The sequence below is a fragment of the Myotis nattereri genome (genome assembly GCF_964212035.1).
Source record: "Myotis nattereri genome assembly, chromosome: 7".
In the NCBI taxonomy this organism is placed as follows: domain Eukaryota; kingdom Metazoa; phylum Chordata; class Mammalia; order Chiroptera; family Vespertilionidae; genus Myotis; species Myotis nattereri.
This window is the reverse complement of record NC_138082.1, coordinates 6,207,461-6,229,601: the sequence shown is the minus strand read 5'-3', so window position 1 is coordinate 6,229,601 and position 22,141 is coordinate 6,207,461. Positions and strand designations below refer to the sequence as shown.

The 22,141-nt window shown below is 47.4% G+C and overlaps 1 protein-coding gene across 1 annotated transcript in view; it reads left to right on the top strand.

The window, feature by feature from the left end:
* Window positions 1–22,141, top strand: part of HECW2 (HECT, C2 and WW domain containing E3 ubiquitin protein ligase 2) — a gene marked incomplete at its 5' end in the record, with an annotated part of 171,337 nt that overhangs the window by 71,155 nt on the left and 78,041 nt on the right. The window contains 4 exons of the mRNA XM_081095984.1: window positions 3,161–3,311; window positions 4,543–4,646; window positions 5,166–5,290; window positions 12,304–12,489. Coding sequence (XP_080952110.1) covers window positions 3,161–3,311; window positions 4,543–4,646; window positions 5,166–5,290; window positions 12,304–12,489 — 566 coding nt within the window. The remainder of the gene's footprint in view (window positions 1–3,160; window positions 3,312–4,542; window positions 4,647–5,165; window positions 5,291–12,303; window positions 12,490–22,141) is intronic.

The following is a 22,141-nucleotide window of genomic DNA, read 5'->3' as shown; positions in this document are numbered from 1 at the left end:
GGGGGGGGGGGGAAGGGGGAGAAAGAACTCCCTTATTGTCAACTCTTGGAGAAAAGCTCAGAGGCAGGAAAGAAAAGTATTCCCGGGAGATACTTAGATCTCATGGGAGGAGAGTGAATTGGGAACATCAGGGGCGAATTCCGAGGAGCTTCGTGTAGATGCGTGTGTGTGTGCGTAGCAGGTAAACAGAGTCATGGGGCCTGGAGGGGGCACCGCCTCGCACCGCACCCCTGCGTGGATAGAGGGCGGGCCCCCGGCCGCATCCAGTTGCTGTGATTTTTGCTGGACCATGATTTCGGCCTCTCGATTGTATTTTATAAAGACAGGTGCTTTCCTGCTGAAATGACGACCGCTCTTTGTGATCTGTCAGTGCATTTGTGCACACGCTGCTCTTTTCATTTCCTAAATACATTTCAGGATTTTAAAAATAGGAGCCATTGGTAGTTCATTTGAATAAGTGGATCTATTCAGAAGTAAAAAGGCAGTGCAGTAGTGTATCCGATTTAATGAGTGACCGATGAATTGGGAGGAAAAGTCGTAAGAGTTGTTTCCTTGAGTTCAACTTGCAAAAATGGAGGGGGGTGGTGATGTGATACTGGATAAGTTAATAGATTGAGGCCTGAGCGTACCTGATCCCTGCTCACCTCTGTCCCCACACCGCTTTGTCTCATCCTTCAGATCTTCTGTTTAATCTTACAGTTTCTACTACGTTTAAGGCTAAGGAAACTCTTGTTTTCTAGGGTTTAAAAGTGAGTTTTGAGGAAAGAATGGATACTTTTCATCTAAAAAGCGACTTTTGTCAAAATTAAAGATCAAGGCACAAAATATACAGCTATTTGAGATCCTTTACAACTTTTTATTCAAACACATGAGGCAGAGAGGACCTCAGCCTGCTGCACCCCCAAACCGAGTGCACCTGCGCCACCAGCCCCCACCACTGGCACCTCCCAGGCCTTTTCCCCCCTTCCTGTCACCCACCGAAAGGGCAGGGACCTGCTCTCTAGGCGCCAGAACCATAGATCTGATCCACTGACTTTTGTACTTCAGACCAATATTTCTTGGGGAAAATTCTTATTTAGTTTGTTCAAGGAAAAAGTTCCATCTTTGAAGACAAGTTTTTTTGCTTTTTTTTTGCGGGGGGGTCAGAAAATGGCAATGTGCTTTCTTTTCGGCTTTAGCTGCCAGAAAATTTAGGCAAATTGTAGTCATCACCTTATCTGGGGAGCCTGGCGGCGTCTCTCTTCTGCTTCCTGCTCGTTGCTTTCGCTCTGTTGTCATCCCCAGGTGACCTATCCTGTTTGTTTTTCACTGGAAGCCGCACACGTTCCCGGGGAGGGGCGGCCGTTTGTGTCCGTGGACGGTCGGTTGGGTTTGATACCGTAGAGCAGATGCCTGGGGTAGGGCAGCTCCACGGAGAGAGGGCCGAGATGGGAATACTCGGTTCTCAGAAACATTGGGATGGGAACGTATGCAAGGAGCAGAGCAAAACCACGGAGTGGCCCTGAGGGTTTGGAGAGTGGGCCCTGGAAGCGCGATCCTGTGGTTGCTCCTTGTCAGCGGGCGGCAGGTTGGAAGTGTCCTGTTGAAGGGGTGCGGCTGGGCCCGAAGAACTCAGACCCTGCGGGCTGGCTCCTTGTGCGTCTGTTACCTGGGGGCTGCGTGGCTCCGAGGGGTTTGTGTTGTCTGTGTGGTGCTTTTCCTCAGCCCAGTTTTCCCTTCCTTTGCCACATGTCAGACATCCTAATGTGTTGAGATCAATGAAAAAAAGACCTTTTGCTCCTCCCCCCCTCATATCCCCCTCTCCCACTCCCCCCCCCCCCCCCAGGCAGCCCTCCCTGATTGTCTGGTGCCGGCTGGGGTGGCGCATGCAGCCTTGCCAGCCCTCAGACTGGGGGAATACGTGCCTGTTCGCCTCCAGAGCACTGCCATGGTGGTCGGGGCAGACGTGCTTCTGCCCGGTCCCCAGGGCGAGGCCTGTGGTGTCTGTGGATAAGCTACACAATCACAGGAGTGTTTTGAAATAATCAAGCTGCTTAGGAGAAAGGGGCTTATTAATGCGGAAATATCATGAGGATAGAAGTAGAAATGTGCGAGGACTTGCCTGGTTAAGGAGCAGACCTCGGCTGTTTTCCCCTGAAAATTACTCTTCCCGACTGCCACCGATTCTAAAGTTTTGCCTTTTGAAGACATGAGCTCATGCTCTGGGTATTTTACTGGGGGAAGAGCCTTGGACAGGGTCATGGAGCCGGGGCGTGTGGCTCCGAGGACCTGTCTGCCAGCTGTGTGCACGGAACATGCACTTATATGTTTGTTTACAAAGACGCACACACTAAATCAGTGAGACCGCTTACGCACACGGTTAAACAGTCTTTTAAAACATCGCGCTGATTGGGGGTGGGAGGCAGGTAGTTACCCTCGCTCTGACCATGTGTTCATCTTTGGAAACGTGCGGATGGAAGGGCGGAGCCAGCGATGCTGTGTGCTGACTGGGTTGCATTCTTTCCTTCTGAAGACTATTTACTAAAATTGAACGTAAATATGCGCATGGAAGTTTCCAGCGGTGAGATTTTTTTTAAATTTTTTAAAAATTGATTTCATAGAGGAAGGGAGAGGGAGAGAGAGATAGAAACATCAATGATGAGGGAGAATCACTGATGGTCTGCCTCCTGCCCGCCCCCTACTGGGGATGGAGCCTGCAAGCTGGGCACGTGCCCTTGACTGGAATCAAACCTGGTACCCTTCAGAGCACAGGCCGACGTTCTATCCACTGAGCCAAACCGGCTAGGGCCAGCTATGAGATTTTTATGTAAGTTGGGGGAAAAACAGGAAAAAAAATCTTGCTTTGGGGAAAGCAAACAGCAATACCAATTTTGATGGAAATATCTCAAGCATTAGGATACCAATGGCTTGTATTTTTAAAATACTGGTGCTCATCTCTGAAGGATGAGTGTCGTGGGCAGATCTGTACATTCAGAGAGTCTTTAAAGGGCTGACATTGTGCACAGAGGATCTGGTCACTAACTGGGCACAATAGATTCAGGTGCGGACGGAGGGGAGGTGGCAGATTATGCGGGGAGGTCACGAAGCGGGTGCTGAGTGAATGGACCACGTGGGCAGCTAGGCTCCTCCTAACCCCTCTGGGTGCGTTGCTGCTGTCTAGACTGGGAGGCGCGCATCGACAGCCACGGCAGGATCTTCTACGTGGACCACGTGAACAGGACCACGACGTGGCAGCGGCCCACGGCGCCCCCGGCCCCGCAGGTGCTGCAGAGGTCCAACTCCATCCAGCAGATGGAGCAGCTGAACCGCAGGTGAGGGCAGCACGCGCTGCCCCGGGTCTGTGCTGGGGTTGGGCTCATGGTTACCTGGTGCGAGGTAGGAAACGCGGGTGTCTCGCTGTCATCTCCGCGTGTCCTGTCATTAAGGTGTAGGTGCTACGTCTTTTGATTCATAGGTTTCATTGAATGTCTCTTGGTTAAAAAAATAATAATACCCCCCCCACACACCACCACCACCTACACCACATGCACACACACACACACATGCATGCGCACACACACGTACACACGGCTGGTTTGGAAACTGGAAAGGAAATGTATGATGCTGACCCTGTTCGTCAGCCCAAGGCATTGCTTTTTAGTAAGCCAAATACGCTTTTAAATATCTAGAACCCCCACTCATGCGTGATACATCCTTATTATCAGTGGGAGCTTTTTAATCTGTCCCTTTTCAGGTACTGATTGCTACAGAGCAAAAAGTTGTTTCTTCTTGAACAATAGAGGGATTTAGTTTTCTTTGGTTAAGGACCACAATTGTTTTTTCTCTTCTAGGACACTTTACTGATGTCTTTTAAGTGATTTAACTACATATCAATAATTGAAATTAAGTATATACAGCATTTTGTATTTGATGTACACACTTTCATACCATAATGTTACATACTGTAGAAAATTGCATAATGAGAGAGATAATTCCCATCATAGATCAATTTCTGGGCTAAAAGTTCTTTGGATAAAATCCAGTAACCACTTATATCAGTGTGCACCTGTGTTCTTTATTAAAAACTACTCTTATTGATTTTAGAGAGGGAGAGAGAGAGAGAAACATCACTGTTGAGAGAGAATCCTTCATGGCTGCCTCCTGAACACCCCACACTGGGGACTGAGCCCGCTACCCAGACATGTGCCTGTCCTGAATCAAACCGTGACCTCCTGGTTCATAGGTCACTGCTCACCTACGGAGCTACATCAGGGCTCACCTATGTTCTTTATTGAGGGACCTCAGGAGGAATTCGAAGTGGAAAGATGGCTGTGATGGCCACAATTTTTAAAAAATTTGTTAGGAAAATGTCCACAAGCAATGGACAGAAGACATCCAATGCGACGTGATTTATTTAAGTGAGAGATGGCCTAGCCTGTCAGGGAATGGAGGTTTGGGAGGAAGGGGCTGAGGCAGGGATGACAGCGGAAACTTGGGGCTCGGGGAAGGGGTTGAGCCCCAGATCTCAGGGCTGCTGTGATATGACAAAGCTCCTGCTTTTAGGTATCAGAGCATCCGCAGAACCATGACGAACGAGAGGCCCGAGGAAAACACCACCGCCATCGATGGGGCCGGGGAGGAGGCCGACTTCCACCAAGCCAGCGCAGGTACGAGCGGGGAGTGTGGGGGGGTGCTGGCATAGCACAGAAGCAGAACACAGATGAAGGAAGGATTGCCAAAAAGTGAGGCTTTTCTCGTAGAGAACTTTGGATCTTCGATACGATCTGGTAATCCAGGTCCAAAAGCAGAATTCGCCAGGGACCTCTTCCTCCTTAATCCTGGACTTTGTGTCAGTACTGAGAAAAGAATCACAAACCCACATAGGAAATAAATTACTTTAATCTCTGGATCTGTGGGCTGGTGGGCAAAGATCGAGCCTGGTCACTTAAAACACCATCGGACGCATTCCGGTGTGAGCTGGTCAGAAATGCCCTCACTTTCACTTTAGTCTGATCACGAGCCATCAGGTTTTCTGTGTGAATGTACATCAGAGATGGAAGTGTTGGGCGATAAAGCAATAGAGCAGTGATGTGAGTGATGAAGGCGTCCCCAGGTGGACGCGCGTGGGTATGTTTCTGCTGCGTGGACCGCTCTCCCTGAACGCCCGTCTGGTCTGCCTCTCGTAGACTTCCGCCGGGAGAACGTCCTGCCGCACTCTACCTCCAGATCCAGGCTCACGTTGCTGTTACAGTCTCCCCCCGTGAAGTTCCTCATCAGCCCCGAGTTCTTCACCGTGCTACACTCGAACCCCGTGAGTACCGCATCGGGAAGGATGTGCTGGAAAAAGCGGGCCGTAGGACATCTTCCCCGTGTGTGTGTGTGTGTGTGTGTGTGTGTGTGTCTGTGTGTGTACATGTGTATATGTGTGTGTGTGTGTGGCAAAGTAGGAATGACGATAGCCAATGTTTGCCGAGCACCAGGTGTGTTCCAAGCACCATGCTAAGCACTCTGTATGATTTGACCCATTCCTCCCAAGTTTTGAGTTAGATGAAAAGTCCTTGTTTCCAGATGAGGAAACCGAGGCACAGAGAGGCTGAATACTATCCCCGAGGTCCTACCGCCGCTCAGTGGTGTCGTGGAGGGTGACGTTTCAGAGATAGTGACTCCAGGGTTTATGCTATTGAGGACCATCAGGCTGCAGTTTTTAAACTCAGTGGACTTTTATAAATACATGCATATTCTTGGTCTCCAGACGCTAGAGATTCTGGTTTAATAGGTGTAGTGTAAGTCCCAAGAGCCCCCTTTTTTTAAGACCCCTTCAGTGATGCTGATGTAACTGGCCTCTGACCCATAATTTGGGATTTCCACGTATAAAGAGATGTTGCATTTAACGGCGTCACTGCCTTCGGCACACCATAATTCACAGGACTGCTGACAACTAACTTACTTTAACGGGTGAGCAGTCGCAGCAGGCTACAGGTTTCTTGTTTATTTGGCTTGCATGTTAGCTTTGGTTTTCCGTACTCTTTTTGTGGGCATGGTTTTAAAACTTCTTTTGCTGGGAAGCCCATCTTGATTTTAAACAATTCTTCCTAAAGCATTTGAATTGTGTTTGCTTTTCCTGCCTGAACTGCATTCGTTCCTGGCTGTAAAATGATCGATGTTGTGCATCTCAGCACATCTGCCAGATTGAAACCCTGCTGGGTATTTCCCTGATTTATGCATCGTAGGAATTATAGTAGCTGGATGTTTCTTGCTCATGGTCTCAAGATATGAATTTATGGGGATAAGTCAGCCAATTTTTGGTAAAAGGCATTACTTGCTGGCAATTCTTTTTTTTTCTTAGGTTAATGGAAAATGTTACAAAACAAACTTTTATTTGGTTTCCTTATTTTAAGATTTATTATCTAGCCTTTTTTTTTTGCCTGAGTTGTTTATGATCTACAATTGCTCCAATAAATTTCCTGTTTATATTATTGAAAATGTTCAGCATACTAAAGGAGTGTATTAATTTAAAAGCTTTCCTAGTTCTCTTTTTTATGATTTGAAGTTATCAGTTTATGTGTTAAGCTAGTCATAAAAACATAGATTTCATATAGCAGTATTTTACTTAATCATCTTTATTGAGAAGAACATAATTAAGTAGATATATGGTTGTTATAACTCTAAAAGAAAAACTGGAAAACAAAATATTGGTGTGTTTTTTTCTGTTTTGCATTATGGTTGCTTTAAGACATATTCTACTGCCCTCTGTTGGTTGTGATCAGATTTCTTCCAAATTGTCCCAATAAACCATTTCTCCTAATAACTCAAGATTTAATTATTAGTGTCATGTCTTTTATGCCTGTGTGTGTCTAATAATTCTCACACATAAATATATCAATTATATGCAACTGAATAATGTTGCCAACATACATGCCAAATAATTATTACTCTGGCTTTTAATAAGCTCTAGAAATACATTAATTCCACCGCATAAACTTTTTAGTGCTTAACCCCTAGAGTGCCAGGGAGTGCAATTGTGCTCCTCCTGTCTTTTGCCAAAAGTGCCGGGAGCGCTATCAAAGCTTTGAAATGGCGTCCAGTTCTAAGTCTGCTTTTGTTAGTGATGATGATATTGCTAAATATGTCAGTGTAGTAAAGGTTTCCTTAAGTTTTTGGATACGTAACTTCATTTACTTGCGATTCATAATTTTTTTCCTAAACTGCTGTAAAATCAGCAAAAATGCCTTGGCAATTTTAGCATATTTCTTAGGATATTGGTTGGCACTCAAAGAGTTAATGAAGAAAAACATTGTTCTAAAATATATAAATATATTTTTGCAAGTCAGGTATTGCTACTATTGCAAAATAGATGAATTGAGATAAGTTAATAACTTTGGTCAAGAAGTTAAAATTTCCCTCCATTTTACTCCTTAGCTGGATGAGAACAATGTAAAATCCCTTTTATTAAAAATATAGACAAAACGTGTAAGATAGAAATAAAGACAGACTGTAAGGCAGGGCTGTTTCCATATCCTAGCAATGTTACTTGATTTTGTTTATAATGAACTTCTTTAAGGTGTACGGATGCTCACATCTGCTCCCACAGGTGAGAGGTATTTGCTATAGATGCAATGATGATATTTTTCAAGTGTGAATTTGGAAAAACTATTCCCGATGAAGGACTTTTGAAATATGAAAGATAGATTTTGTTTAGCAGTAACGTGCTTACCTGTGTTATTAAACAGCACAGACCGGGCCAGGTGATACAGGACATACAGTCACCGTAAAACAGCAACAGCAAAACCTGCCACAAAAGGAATCAGTTGATTGACACAAACTGGATGTTTACATGTCCGTGTCTTTTTCCGCTGCCCAATGGCAGTAGCACTCCCCTCCGTTTCTCTCAGTATCTTTCACTTCTAACACCTCAGATACTGAAGCAGACGACACGCATTCCGCTCTAAGGAGTGTGACTCTAACACAGCTGCACTGAGACATCCAGGTGACCACTGAGCTGACTGACCGGTCACTCAGCCATCGGGCGTTCCTTTCTTGCCGGGAAGACATCACCAGTCAGGAGGCTGGGAAAGGGCGTTTTGGGACAGAGAAGGACTAACCAAAAAGTATGTTTTAAATCACATCAAAGGAAAGCAAAACCTGTGCCATTTAGAGATTCAGAGGGGCTCTGCCTGCTATTAACAACCGACTGCCGACTCGCCTTACATCCAGCAGCTTCCAGGGAGCTCAGCCTGGGCGTTGCCCCGAGACTGTGCTGTGAAGCAGGGCCCGTTGCCCTACCCTAACCTCCTGCGTTTCAGGTGGGAAATCACATCCCTTCACAGTGAAGCACCTTTTTCCGTGAGACCCGGACACAGCACAGCAGAGAACCACCCCCGCACAGAGAGGGGGCCTCACCAGTGAGGACCACGAGACGAGAGAGGACAGAGGTCTCTTTTCCTTGTCGCTGTCGCGCTGTCGCCCCGGTCCCCCCGCTCCGTGTTCCTGGCTCTCCGGACCCCTGTCCTTAGTTCTGCCCATCCTGTCGGTGGGGTTCAGTGCCTTCACCCCCTGTGGCCTCTGTTTCCCAAACTCTGCTTTCTGCCTCGGCGAGCCCCTTCCTCCCTCCTGCCCCTGCGGTTCTCCTTCTCCATCCTTTTGAGTCATCAGGCCGTGCTCATCTCTGTGTCCTCGAGGTCTTTAGGTCAGGGCTTAGCACATAATTCATGAAAAGGGATGAGACCCTTCTTCAGTTCATAGGAAGATCAAGATCATCCAAGTTCTCTGAGTAGAAAACAACTTCACTACTATCATTCATCTGTTACAGATATGGTAGGTATAGTCTCACACATATTCATTTACTTACGTATGCTTTGTATTTTTAGAGTTATTTTTACCTCTTTATAGATCTTTTAGATCCTTGTCCCACTGGATTTGAATCCTACAGACTTATGAAGAGAGCAGGACAGTTATCATCTCATCCTACAGCTGGGCCAATTGAGGCAGAGATTAAATGACTTCCTTTGTCTCTGTCATGAGTGACAGGACTGTGACTAGAATCTTCACTATAGGACAATATTAACTGAGTGCATTAATATGTTTTTGATTCATATATATATATATATATACACACATATGTACATAAATATATGCACATATACACAAATAGTATATATATTGAATAACATGTAAAAGATATTAAAAAATAGAATAGACTTATCCTATCTAATAAAAGAGCAGTATGCCAATTAACTGTCACTCCAACATAAATATGGCAGTGCCCAGTCCACTGGAGTCCTCCAGTCCCGGGGGGTGGTTGCAAGAGCAGGGCCTGCTTGGCTGTCGCTGTGGCAACCTGGGAGCAGCCAAGCGGACCCCCTAGACAGCAGAGAACCATGGGGAGCGGGCCTAAGCCGTCAGTAGGACATTCCCTGAGGGCTCCCGGATTGGAGAGGGTGCCGGTTGGGCTGAGGGACCCCCTCCCTGCCCCACTGTGCACGGATTTTGTGCACTGGGCCTCTAGTATATGAATAAACCTATCTGTAGTTTCTTCATCAAAGGGTAGCGTCTGGAGGGGTGTTTCTGTTTGGCCAAGTGTTCTGCATGGGCCCTAATAGTCACTGCATGTTGCACAGCCTGGGAAAACCACTGGTGCTCGAGGTTGCTTGCCAGTTCCTAAAGAGAGAAATCTTCCTTACACTTAATTTGCTTTGGTCGATGCTTTTTGCAAAGATCAGTTGAGCTTGGCACTCTATTACATGTCTCATTGAGTGGAGAGGAGGAAGATGAAAGGCCGTAATTAATTAGAAGAGCAGCCTGAGACTCAGGTGCGGAGAGCTGTCCAACCCCAGGGACTCGCTTCCAGCCGGAGGCTGGGGTGGGCTCCTCACCTCATTACGGCCACTGCTTGTCCTAATGAAGTTCTGCTTCTCCCCTGTAGCGAGTGAGGAGCAGTCCTGATGCTCCAGATAAAGGTCAGGATGTGGCCTATTGAGTTGCTTTAATGTGGAGAGAGAGAAATGAGGGGATCAAGGGATGTGCCGATTTATAACAATGGCTAATGTAACGATTTATTGGATGGAGTTATCCCACCATCATTTGTCCCCGAAGAGACGTACTGGGGACTGTGACCTGGGAGCTCATTGCTGTTGCCACCAGACAGGCCGGTGTGGTCTCGGGCCTCTGAGCTTGCAGGGGCTTCTGTGGAAATAGAACGCCGCTCAGAGCCAAGTGCAGCAAACAGATGCCTTGCCGAGTGTTCGTTCAGCGCCAAAGCAGGGTCAGCCATGGGCTAAGCTATTAATTAGCTAACGTTCGCCTCTCACAGCCTTCGACTGCTTTTATTAGCCTCCGTCTCTGCTTTCATGCTATCGCCTTCTTTTCTCTCATGCCCTCTAATTGCCCACAGCCCTGTGCAGGCATGCCAGCTTGGCAGACTCTGTGCTGGGCACCTCAGTTTCTCACAGCTGTCAGAGCCTGCTTTCGGTTAGGCAAGTTGAAATGTGACCTCAAAATACTGTATACTCAGGCGTATTAGGGAACTAGACTACGCTAGTATTTGAGAATGGTTCAATGTGTTCTTCCTTCCTTCCCTCTTTCCTTCCTTTCCTCTTGAAAGGGAGAAAATATTTTAATGCAAAATAAAAAGTATATAGTGAGTGAATCAATCAGAATAACCACATAATAGTTTTATACTAGAAGCTGGTGCACAAAATTTGTGCATGGGTAGGGTCCCTAGGCCTGGCCGGCGATGAGGGCCGATCTGTGGAGTGACTGGCAGAGCAATCGGGGGGCCTCCACTGGTACCCACCTTGGCTGGCCTGGGACCTGTGGGCTGGGGGCAGTTCCTGCATTGAGCATCTGCCCCCTGGTGGTCAGTGCACATCATAGCAACCGGTCGTTCTGCCATTCGGTCGATTTGCATATTAGGCTTTTATTATATAGGATAGTGTCGGTTACATGTCAGTAATGGCAATAGCACATCTCATTGACAAACTAACAAAGCTGTGTTTCACATTGCAAATTGGATTGTCAGGGTTCTATGATCTCTGTAGCCACTCAGAGCAGAGACCCCAGGGGCCCAGGCTGGGTCCCTTTACAAACATTGTCAGTCACTGTGCCAAAGGAAAGAAAGCTCAAGAGGGACTCAAGATTGGCAATGAATGTGTTAACCTGGACATGCCATGTCTCAAGGGACCCTGGACACTTAGGAGCAATGTGGACGGTCCTCATACTCACTTATTTTTATCCTCAGTCACTACCACAGTACTGGGCATGGCAGCGGCAGAATGAAATGATGTCTAGGGATTCTGGTTTCTGTGGGGTTTGCCTTAGTCTGTCTTGCATGGAAATTAACATAACCCAGAAAGTAAAACCTGTAGGTCTCCAGATCCAGGGAAGAGGGATTGAAAGCCCTTTGAACAGACCTGAGAATAGAGTTTAATTCCAGGACAGAGCATTCCTGGCCAGGTCAGTTTCAAGTTATTCCTGTTCACTCCTTGGCACATGGTATTGTGCCGTGAATGTTTGTTGGCTGACTTCTATGTGGACCACCCATGGCTTAGGGTCCATTTTCAGGATATTCCTTAGGTAGCATAGAGATGAAGACTGTGGCGTTTTTGACAAAACACTTTTTTGTGTGGTGGTGTAGTCGAATTTTATTACATGTGCATTTTCAATAATATAAATTGGGCCGTGTGTGTGTGTGTGTGTGTGTGTGTGTGTGTGTATACACATATACAGGAAAAATGGAAAGAATATATATATGTAAGAGGTATAAAGTCCAGATAGTGCCGTCTTCCATTCCATTCCCTGAGCTTATGCCTCACTCCCCTGTGGTCTCAGATGGACACAGCTCAACTGTGAGAGCAGCTCAGCCCCACTGCATGTGCTTCTCATACTCAAGCACATGGCTGAGCACTTTCCCCACCTGACTTCTAAGTGTGTGCCAGCTGCTTCGTGGGCACTCACGCGAGTGATCTGTCCCGATGCTGGAGGAAAGCTGGCTCTTCAGGGGCTCACTGGAAGGTGGTATATTTGTCTTCAGCCTGGTGTGATTTTGACTATTGTTTTTTATGCCTAAAACCGACGTTAGGTAAAAACATTGGACCTGACAGTCCGTACAGAATGAGACTCCATGGCCTTCGTACTCACTAGACACCTAGACCTCATCGGGAAAGACGGCCTTTCTGTATGATTTTGATCAAAACATGTTGTTCTGTGTGTGCGGGTCTAGAGCTCGGTGGGAGCCTGTCTGCCCACCAGAGGAGTAGACACACCCATGTGTGTATGTGGCTCCTGCCTGCCCCAGGGGTTAACCTTGGTTCTCCATCCTTTCTCCAGAGTGCCTACCGCATGTTTACAAACAACACGTGTTTGAAGCACATGATCACCAAAGTCCGGCGGGACACCCACCACTTTGAACGCTACCAGCACAACCGGGACCTTGTGGGATTTCTCAACATGTTCGCCAACAAACAGCTGGAGCTGCCCAGGGGCTGGGAAATGAAACACGACCATCAGGGCAAGGTAACATGCAAGCAACCCGGGCACACGGCCCTGCCCTTCGCGTCGGCGGGGGGCCCTTTGTGAGGTGACACAGGCCATCTCCTGGGTTCGAGCGAAACCTGGACCAGCAGGCTGTCTCTAAAACGGTCACCACACACCTCGGAAGCAGTGTGTGCGGAGGACGGCGTAGGGGCTTTTGCTGGTGAGACAGTCGTGTTTGCCTGGATACGCTTCCCCCTGTAACCTCTCACCATCTTCTGCTGATCAGAGAAGAGGTGTCTTCGGTGATGACACTTCCTTCTCCCAGATAAATAGCTCGTGTGATGGAGAGTTGGATAACAGTGGTAGTGCTTGGAGACGGTGGCTAGGAGGTTGCTGAGCAACCACACAAGGTGTGCCTTTGTGACGCTGTCCGGGTTTGGGCCTAGATCCCGGATTTTGTTAGCACATCAAACAGGAACACAGGTGGATTCGTGTAGCTGGTCACACAGGCCGGGGGGAGCTACCTGTGTGGTTACTTCCTTTGTAGACGGTGAACCGGGAAGCCAGGTTGTAACCAGGAGCTCGTCACATGAGCACGAAATCGGAATGAGGAACTTTGTCATTTTTGTAAGGGGTTCCTCAGCTGAGATGCTATTTATCTGATTCTTGTTTAGCGCCGCTGCAAGCCATAAACATTCTAAGCTTTTTTATATATATTTTTTTTAATTGATTTTTTTTTTACAGAGAGGAAGGGAGAGGGATAGAGAGTTAGAAACATCGATGAGAGAGAAACATTGATCAGCTGCCTCCTGCACACTCCCCACTGGGGATGTGCCCGCAACCAAGGTACATGCCCTTGACCGGAATCGAACCTGGGACCCTTGAGTCCGCAAGCCAACGCTCTATCCACTGAGCCAAAAACGGTTAGGGCCATTCTAAGCTTTTTATATGTTTGAGCTTCTGTCAGCAACTCCATAGACAGTACTGCTATCATTACTGCCAGGTCCAGGTATGGAGCCTCAGCGATTGGTTGGTGACCTGCCCAGTGTCACAGGGATGGGCAGGGTTGAGCGGTGCCCTCACCCGGGCTGCTGGTCGGAGGCACCATGTTCTCCATGCAGTAACCGCCTTTAGCATCCTTGTCTGTAGAAGGACTTTATCTCACTTGTGGGTGCGGAGGATTAAAGTGACCTGGTATCTGAAGTAACTGTGCTTGGCTCATTCATTCAGTAAACATTTATCGAGCCCCTAAGCAAGGCAGACAAGCCAGCTGCTTCCTACAACTGCGTGCTCCTGGGAAGAGGCGGGAAATAAACAAATAATAAGGAAATAGCATGCCAGGCGCCTAGTCATGCTATGATTTAAAACAGGGATGGGGACCGTCCATCCTATGGGCCGCATAAGGCCTGCGAAATCATTTGGCCTGGCCCTGCCAAGGCATTAGGGGTGCATTAATGAAACGTTTGACCACAGAGAACAGGCTAATTTTGAAGTTGATAATTTTGCCTGGCCCTTGAGTGATGCTATAAATATCCAAATGCTCTCGGCAGAGAAAGGTTCCCCACCCCTGGCCTAGCTGGTCCCAGTGAGGACTCAGAAAAGCACTGATGGTGTTGTGCCTGGTGTACAAGAGCCCCGGCAACCAGCATTCATTTCTCTTCTCATCTCGGCCAGGACGTTTGCCTGGCGTCAGAGAACCACTGGCCCGGGACCCCCCAGGGGCGATAATGCTGCCCACAGCTGGCTCTGTGTAGAGACTTAACTTGCTCAGTCAGTTGCACCCTCAATGAAGGGGCGCGGGAGCTTTGCACATGGGGGAGGAGGGCCCTTCTGCCCGTCCTAGCCTGCCTGATGCCCTCAGGGGACAGCGCCATAGTCACAGCCCCTGGACCTCGAGGACGGTTTCAGTTGCATTTAGGGTGCTGTTGCCGATGAATTACGATTGAGGGTTAAGGACAAGTTCTGTCTCATAGCTTTTATAAAAGTTTCGATGGTTAGACAGCAGTAAATGTGATCTCGGCATGTGAGAAACCACGATTCATCCTGTTCCCTGAGGGCTGTGGACTCAAGGTGGGGGGTGGGGGTGAGGGGGTGTGGAGGCAGGTTCAACCGAAAGTCGTAGGCATTGCAACGAGCCCTGAATGTGGGCTGGGGCTGGTAGACAGCTGACCGCACAGTCCACTGGTGGATTGGCCATTGGCTGCCCTTTGGCATGGCAGACAGACCAGGACCCCTGCCCTGTGGGCAAAACAGATTATCAGCCAGGCCCGAACGCCTGTTACTTCAGCCTCATCTCTCCGCTTCCTGCGTTAGGACTGGAACAGGATTTGGCCTAAGCTGGACGCCTTCGCTAGAGCAGGTGTGCCTTCCTGTCACTCCACCCCCCTCCCCCCCTTCTTGTACAGGTGACTAACTTCCAGTTAAAGGGACTTAAAGGGACCCTTGGGGGAGGCTCGTGCAATGTCAGTGCCCAGCTGTGCTGCCAGGTCACAGCTCCCACCCCCAGGCAGTGAGTGGGTTTGCTCCCAGCCCTGAAATGCTAGCCCCCCTTTTATTAAGGAATTGCTTTGCTTCCAGAACATTGAAAGGGAGTGAACTTCTTTCCATTTACTGTAATGTCAAAAGCTATCCAATTACAGTTACTTTCCTACCATGCTGAGTGGCTTCTGGACTTCACATGGAATAGGGTGTCCACATCCTCAGCTACATGAAAGGATTCTTGAGAGGAACTCTCGCCCCCAGCTCGTGGGGCTGCTGAAATCTGGCTCCCTCTTCTCTTCCCAAGTGCAGCATTTTCCTTTCACGTTTTCATGTAGTCGTTCTGAATGCCTACTGTGTGCCCGCCACTGTGATGTGCGTTCTGTGAGAGGCAGTGCTGAACCCGTGATGTTGTGAGCACTGAGATTCGATCCTTTCATGCTCACAGCAGTCTTGTAGATCGCTGCTCTGTTTACCCACATTTTAAATGCTTGTTTTATTTTTTTTTAATTAATTTTAGAGAGAGAGGAAGGGAGAGGGAGAGATAGAAACATGGATGAGAAACATCCATCAGCTGCCTCCTGTACGCCCCCTACTGGGAATCAAACCCAGAATCTGGGCATGTGCCCTGACCAGGTAGCCAACCAGCAACCTTGTGGTGCATGGGACAGTGCTCAACCGACTGAGCCACTCTGGCCAAGCTCTATCCCCATGTCATAGACGAGGAAACGTTTATAGAGGAGGCGCAGCATGGTGGAAGGGATTGACCCAGGCCCCACAAAGAGTACCAGATGGAATGGAATCTGAACCCAGGCAGCCCAGCTCCGGAGCCGGTGCTTGGACCCTGCCTCTCGCCAGTGAGTGGGGTCAGTTCCAGTGCAGGGAGGAAGAGGCGCTGTGGGGGGTGGGCTCTCGGACACATGGCGGAAGGCACCCAGGGGTGAGCTGCTCTCCGCTCTCCAGGTGTGAGTGGCCAGCCCTTTCCTGCATCCCCCATCGTTATTGTTTCATGTCGTCTGTCTCCATCACGTCATGGTATACTCGTTAGTGTGTTCTGTCTTCCCAGACAGATGTCCCCTTCCTAACACATTGCGGACCAGTTGTTTCATTGCTAGCTTTACCCAGCGGCCAGATAAGTTTCTATTGAAGGAGTACAAAAAGCGTTTTATGTAAATGGTAAAGGCACGCTTTAAAATTAAATACCCTTTGCATTTTGAAGTTATTTATTACATGTTCTTACAAGCTAATATCTTTTTAAAGAATTCTCGTGATTGGCCACAAGCTTTAGAACAGAAAACACGAGAATTCTTGTGATCTGTCCGCAATATGTTAAGAATTCTGTTATTATTTTTATTTTTTGTTGGTGGTGGGTTTTTTTTCTAATTACCTCCTTTCCTACCCCAGTGCCTGTCACATAGAAGGTTCTCAAAACAAGTTTGATGAATGAATGAAAGTCAGGCATCTCTGCACAGGACGAACGCCAAGCTCCCTCCCTACTCACCACCACGCCCTCCCCCCACCCCCCATCCCCCGCCCCTTGCGCTCACCAGAAGTCCCTGACAGGGTCCCATTCCAACTCTCCATGACCCGCTGATTGACCCCCATTTGACCTCTCTTCATGCATATGTTGTCCTGGATTTTTCGCATTACATGTTTGAACAAGGTAGTAATTATGCTTGTACTGCACTTTAGTTGTCTTCAATTTTGAAGAGACTCTTTAATTGCTTAAGGCCAAGGGTTTAAATTGGGTGAGAGTCCACAGGATTTGGGCAGACTCCTTGGGGGAGTTCTAGGGTGAAACATGTCCTCATTCTGAAACAAAACATAGAAGCAAAGAAAGTTGCCCCGTACAAAACCATGTCTCTGCTTGCTGCCTCTGGTCAGAGTTCTTAAGTTTTGGCACACCCTCAGGCGTGTGGAAATCAGGGGCAGTTTGGGATCTGGGCGACAGTTATGTTTTTGCAAGAACGATGTGACAGCGGCGTTAAAAGTGACTCGTTTCACACGTTTCTGGTCCTTGGCTGGGTTTGATCACTGGTAGGTAGATGCCCATGGGGAGCACATGCCTCGCAGACAAACGTGGGCTTTAATAAGGACAACCAGGTGCTATTTAACTTAGGAGTGCTCTTTCCTCCGTCCTTCCTCTTGTTGACCTGATGAAATTAAATCTGAGAAAATGATGCCACAGTGGGGGCAGGATTTCTAGCTCCATCGCTATCTCACCTGACCTCCCTGAACCCAGATTTCTCTAAAGCAGCGGTTTTCAACCTGTGGGTCGCCAACCTGTGGGTCGCGACCCCTTTGGGGGTCGAACGACCCTTTCACAGGGGTCGCCTAAGACCATCGGAAAACACATATATAATTACATATTGTTTTTGTGATTAATCACTATGCTTTCATTATGTTCAATTTGTAACAATGAAAATACATCCTGCAGATCAGATATTTACATGACGATTCATAACAGTAGCAAAATTACAGTTATGAAGTAGCAATGAAAATAATTTTATGGTTGGGGTCACCACAACATGAGGAACTGTATTAAAGGGTCGCGGCATCAGGGAGGTTGAGAACCACTGGCCTAAAGGGAGGCTGAGTAGCCTTCTGTCCAGCCCCTGGGGCTGTGGTGAGCATCAGCTCAGGTAATAGAGGGATTACAAATGGAAGAAAAAACAATGATGATTATAATGATCACAATGGGTTCAGTCATTTACATAACATTACTTGACAGTACGGTGCCAAAGATAAAAACTGTACAATCAAAACTTCTCCCCGTTTATGACTTAATTTGGGGAAAGCAAGGTTATAGAATAAACAAACTACCTCCAAAATAAAAGGGACTGTTGGATTTTATTATTGTATTTATTTGTAGCCAGGAGTGCTGCTAACCTGGTTACCCAGCTCCCCAAAATCTTGATTTGAATAGTTGGGTAGAAGTAAGCATTTATAGAGAATGATAGCTGGAGACTTTCATCAGTTTAGAATTGTCCGGAAATGATGAAGATTTGATGTTAATGGCTGAACCCGCACTCTGATGGGAAGCGCACTGGCCTGACAGAGGCTGTGACTGACAGGGTCCCCGTCTGTCTCTCAGTGACCTGCGGCCGCCCTGACCGTGGTGCTCCCACAGCATGGCTTTCTGCACCGGGGGCCCCTTTTGTCGCTCTTGGTCTTCGTTGTCCATACTGTTCATGACCAGGACAGTCTGCCCTCGGATGCTGCTCCTCCCGGACTGGCTCCTGCTTTTCTGCACGAGTGCTCTGTTCCTGTGCTCATTCCGTGTATTTGCTCTTCTGCCCTCTGCTCTGGTGGCTGCCATCTCCACCAGCCACGGTCATGAAAGTGGGATTTAAAAAAAATATGTATGTATATTTTTATTGATTTCAGAGAGGAAGGGAGAGAGATAGAAACTGATGAGAGAGAATCATTGATCGGCTGCTTCCTGCATACCCTGCCCTGGGGATGGAGTCCCCAACCCGGGCATATGCCCTTGACTGGAATGGAACCCGGGACCCTTCAGTCCGCAGGCCGATGCTCTACCCACTGAGCCAAATTTGCTGGGGCAAAAAGTAGGGTTTTTAAAAACATCCTTAGCAAGATAAGTAGCGTTCTCCTGGGAACTGGATCTGACATCAAATGCGCACATTTGCACAGAATCATGCACTTCCTGTAGAAAGCCACTACGCACTCCTCCCCAGACTGCTCCGCCCTGAGTGCCTCTCACCCGGACTGTGGACAGTGTGCTCCAAGCGCTGGCCCAGGGCCTGCAGGGTCCGGGGCCCACTGGCTAGGTTCTGGCATGGGATGCCTGGCGAGCTGTCATAGCAAAGGTAGGATTCGAACTGCACTTTGAATGATGAGTGGGATGTTGAGAACAAGAGATTATGAAAGAACACCCAGATTCATGTTGTAGAGGCAGGAACACATCAGGTGGGTATGTTTGGTTCGTCTGAAGAAGTATGAGCACGTTTCAAGCGACTCTGTATCAGCAACACACACACACGCACATGCACACGCACATGCGCGCACACACGCACATGCACACGCACACACACGTACACACACACACACACGGCAGCTGATGATATGTTTCCATCCCAGGCACCAGACCCAAGGAGAGACGATGTTAGGTAAGCAAACACCAGTGTCCCAATTCCAATAGCTGGGCGGGAGGGCTCCCTCTTCTCAGCCTTTCTGTTTTATCCAGGTCTTCAGTCGAGTGATGAGGCCACCCACGTTCGGGAGGGCAGTCTGCGGAACCAGTCTCCTGATTCAGATGTTAATCTCACCCACACATGGCAGGCACACCCAGAATAATGTTTGGCCAAGTGTCTGGGCACCCGTGGCCCAGTCACGTGGACACATAAAATGAGCCGTCACCGACCCACAGCAGTGAAATAAGCGCAGTGGCAGCTCCGTGGCAGAGAGCTAAGCGTGACGGGGAGAACGAGGTACCACGGCACGGATCACTAGAGAGCGCTATGATGTTTGTTCCTGATAGTCACAGAATGGGTTTATCACTGGGTTTAATTTTTTTAGAAAAAGTGTTATATTGGATTTCCCTGTCAGGTGTTAAATACGGAATCCCTATTTCTCTCCTTGCCTCTTTGTTTTGTACTCTCAAACAGTATTAATGGAGGGTTTTCCCCCCCAAATCATTCTACTTGTGCCTAAATTGAAATACTAAGAAACAGTGAGGTTTAAAAAAAATATATCACACACTTCCATGTTTCCTTTTTTAAATAAAAATGTAAAACGGCAACCATTTTATTTTAAAATGAAATATCCTTTCCAATCGTTTGTTTTTTTCCTACAAAACAAACAAAAACACGTGCTATCATATCTTCCAGCTACATTGACATCTATTTCTATGTCCAAGCTTTGTAACTCTAGGGGCTTGTGAGTTTGGATGTCAGATTGGGGTTTTGAGTATCAGAATGGTCCAAATACCCAACTTTGATAAACATGACGCACGGCAGTTATGGTTATGAGGGTAGATGTTTTTGGAAGAGAACAAATATTTGAACAGTGAGAGGGGCCACAGTCTGAGCCTACGTGAGGGCTCTCATTTCCCCTGACCCTAGTGGCCCCTGTGGCGACACAGACTCTGTTCCCATCCCCCATGAAGCGAATGGCCACAATGTATTGGGTCAGGTTCAGCTCAGTGAATAAAATGCAACTTAATATGGTGAGGTCTCCAGTGAGTACCAAAGCCTCTTAGCAGGATAAGTTCTGTACCTTGAAAAATAGGTTTTGGGGGATTTTTTGGTCAACTCCATCACTACCTTTGTTATTATTACTATTTTTTAAATCCTCACCTGAGGATATTTTCCCACTGATTTTTAGAGAGAGTGGAAGAGAGAGGGGAAGACAGATGTGAGAGAACACATTGATTGGTTGCCTCCTGCTCGCCCCCCAAGGAGAAGCCTACAACCAAGGTACGTACCCTTGACCGGAATCGAACTCGGGACCCTTTGGACCGAAGGCCGACACTGAGCCAAACCGGCTAGGGCTGCATTTGTTATTTTTGTGGCACATTCTTCAAATGCTTTGAAACCACTAATATCTCTTTGTGGTGGTTACCTGGCTCAGTCACCTCAAGTTACACAGTAATCACGTGGAGATGGAATTAAACTCTAAATGTCTATATAACACATGGTTTTTAGACAATCTCTTGCTAATTTTAAAGGCGTAAAAAGATGTTAGGTCAAAAACAAAAAACAACCCCAATAAATACACGTAGGGGGCGACGGTAAAGAATCTTCCTGGGGGAGGGTGCCTTTCGAATGAGAGAATAGAGCAGAGATTGCTTTTGTGAATTTACTTCTGAGTAAAATGCTAGACTCATGGAATCTTGAAGGAATTGCCCAAATATGGAGATGGCCTTTGCCTTTATTTTTAAACAGTTATCTTCATGACCTGCAGTGGGTCTTTTTCTTTTTTGAAAAAAAAAGTAATTTGCTATTTTAAAATTTCATGGCAATGACCTCTGCGCTACCTAAAATGGGCGGATTTGGAGGACTCCATTCTCAGCTTCCATAGGAATGTGCTGGTAGCTAACAGCCAGCTCTCCCGGGTGGGGGTGGGAGGGCTGGCGTCTGGCACTTGCCCTTGCCCCTGGTGTAAATTCTCCTGTCACAGCCAGTTTCACACTGCCAGCAGCGTTGTCAGCCAGCCCACAGGATACCTTACAACTTCTCGTCAGCTCTTATGAGCCAGACAAGCCCTCCCTAGAATATTCTAGCTCTCCTATACTATTTCCAACACCCAAACACCTCCCATCCCAGCATACACCAGTAAACTATCTCTCCTTTAGCTAACATTTCACATCTAAAGTGTTGGGGGACAGTGAACTTACCCACACCTACTAACCAACCAGCTGTTTCTGGAACTTAAGCACCATGATTTCTGTTTTCTCTCTTAACAACTTTATTTATTTACTTTTAAAATATTTATGTTGATTTGTAGAGTGAGAGGAAGAGAGAAGGAGAGAAAGAGAGAAACATTGATAGGAGAGTGAAACATCAATTGGCTGCCTCCTGCATGCGCCCCCCCCGCCCCCGGGGATCAAGCCCAAAACCCAGGCATGTGCCCTGATTGGGAATCAGACCAGCAGCCTTTGGTGCATGGGGCAGTGAGTGCCTAGCCAACTGAGCCACACCAGCCACCTCCTAGCAACTTTAGATCTCTGATCACCGCAGTTCAACCTTCTTCTTTAACTTTTCTTGTGACTGATACACGTATCGGGAAATGTTTGGGACCACTCCCTCCTTCACGTGAACCAAGTGGTTGAAAACATTAGCATGACTATTTTTTACTTATAGTCAACTGTATCTTTAAGCCTTTTTCATCTCTACTGTGGGTAATGGGATATAATACGGAGAAAAGAATCACGTAATTCCTTATACTTAGGGAGATACCAGGGGACCCAGGAGCTGAGAAGGAATTTATATTTTGGAAGGGAGGAGAGGATGTGTGCATACATATGATCTTTATAAAAATTAAAGTTGATTTTTTTTAACGTTTCTAAGACTTTATAGAGTTGAGAAGCCAGAAGTTAGGACAGACTCATTTCGCAGGACTTCTGGCTTGTAAGTTGTTGTTCTCTCATTGTTTCCATGGCTCTTGTGAGAAAGGAGGATAGAAGGGCTGCTGCCCTTTCTGTGGCGTAGTTACAAGTGCTTTGGGCTGCTTTTTGGTTTTGTTTGTTTTT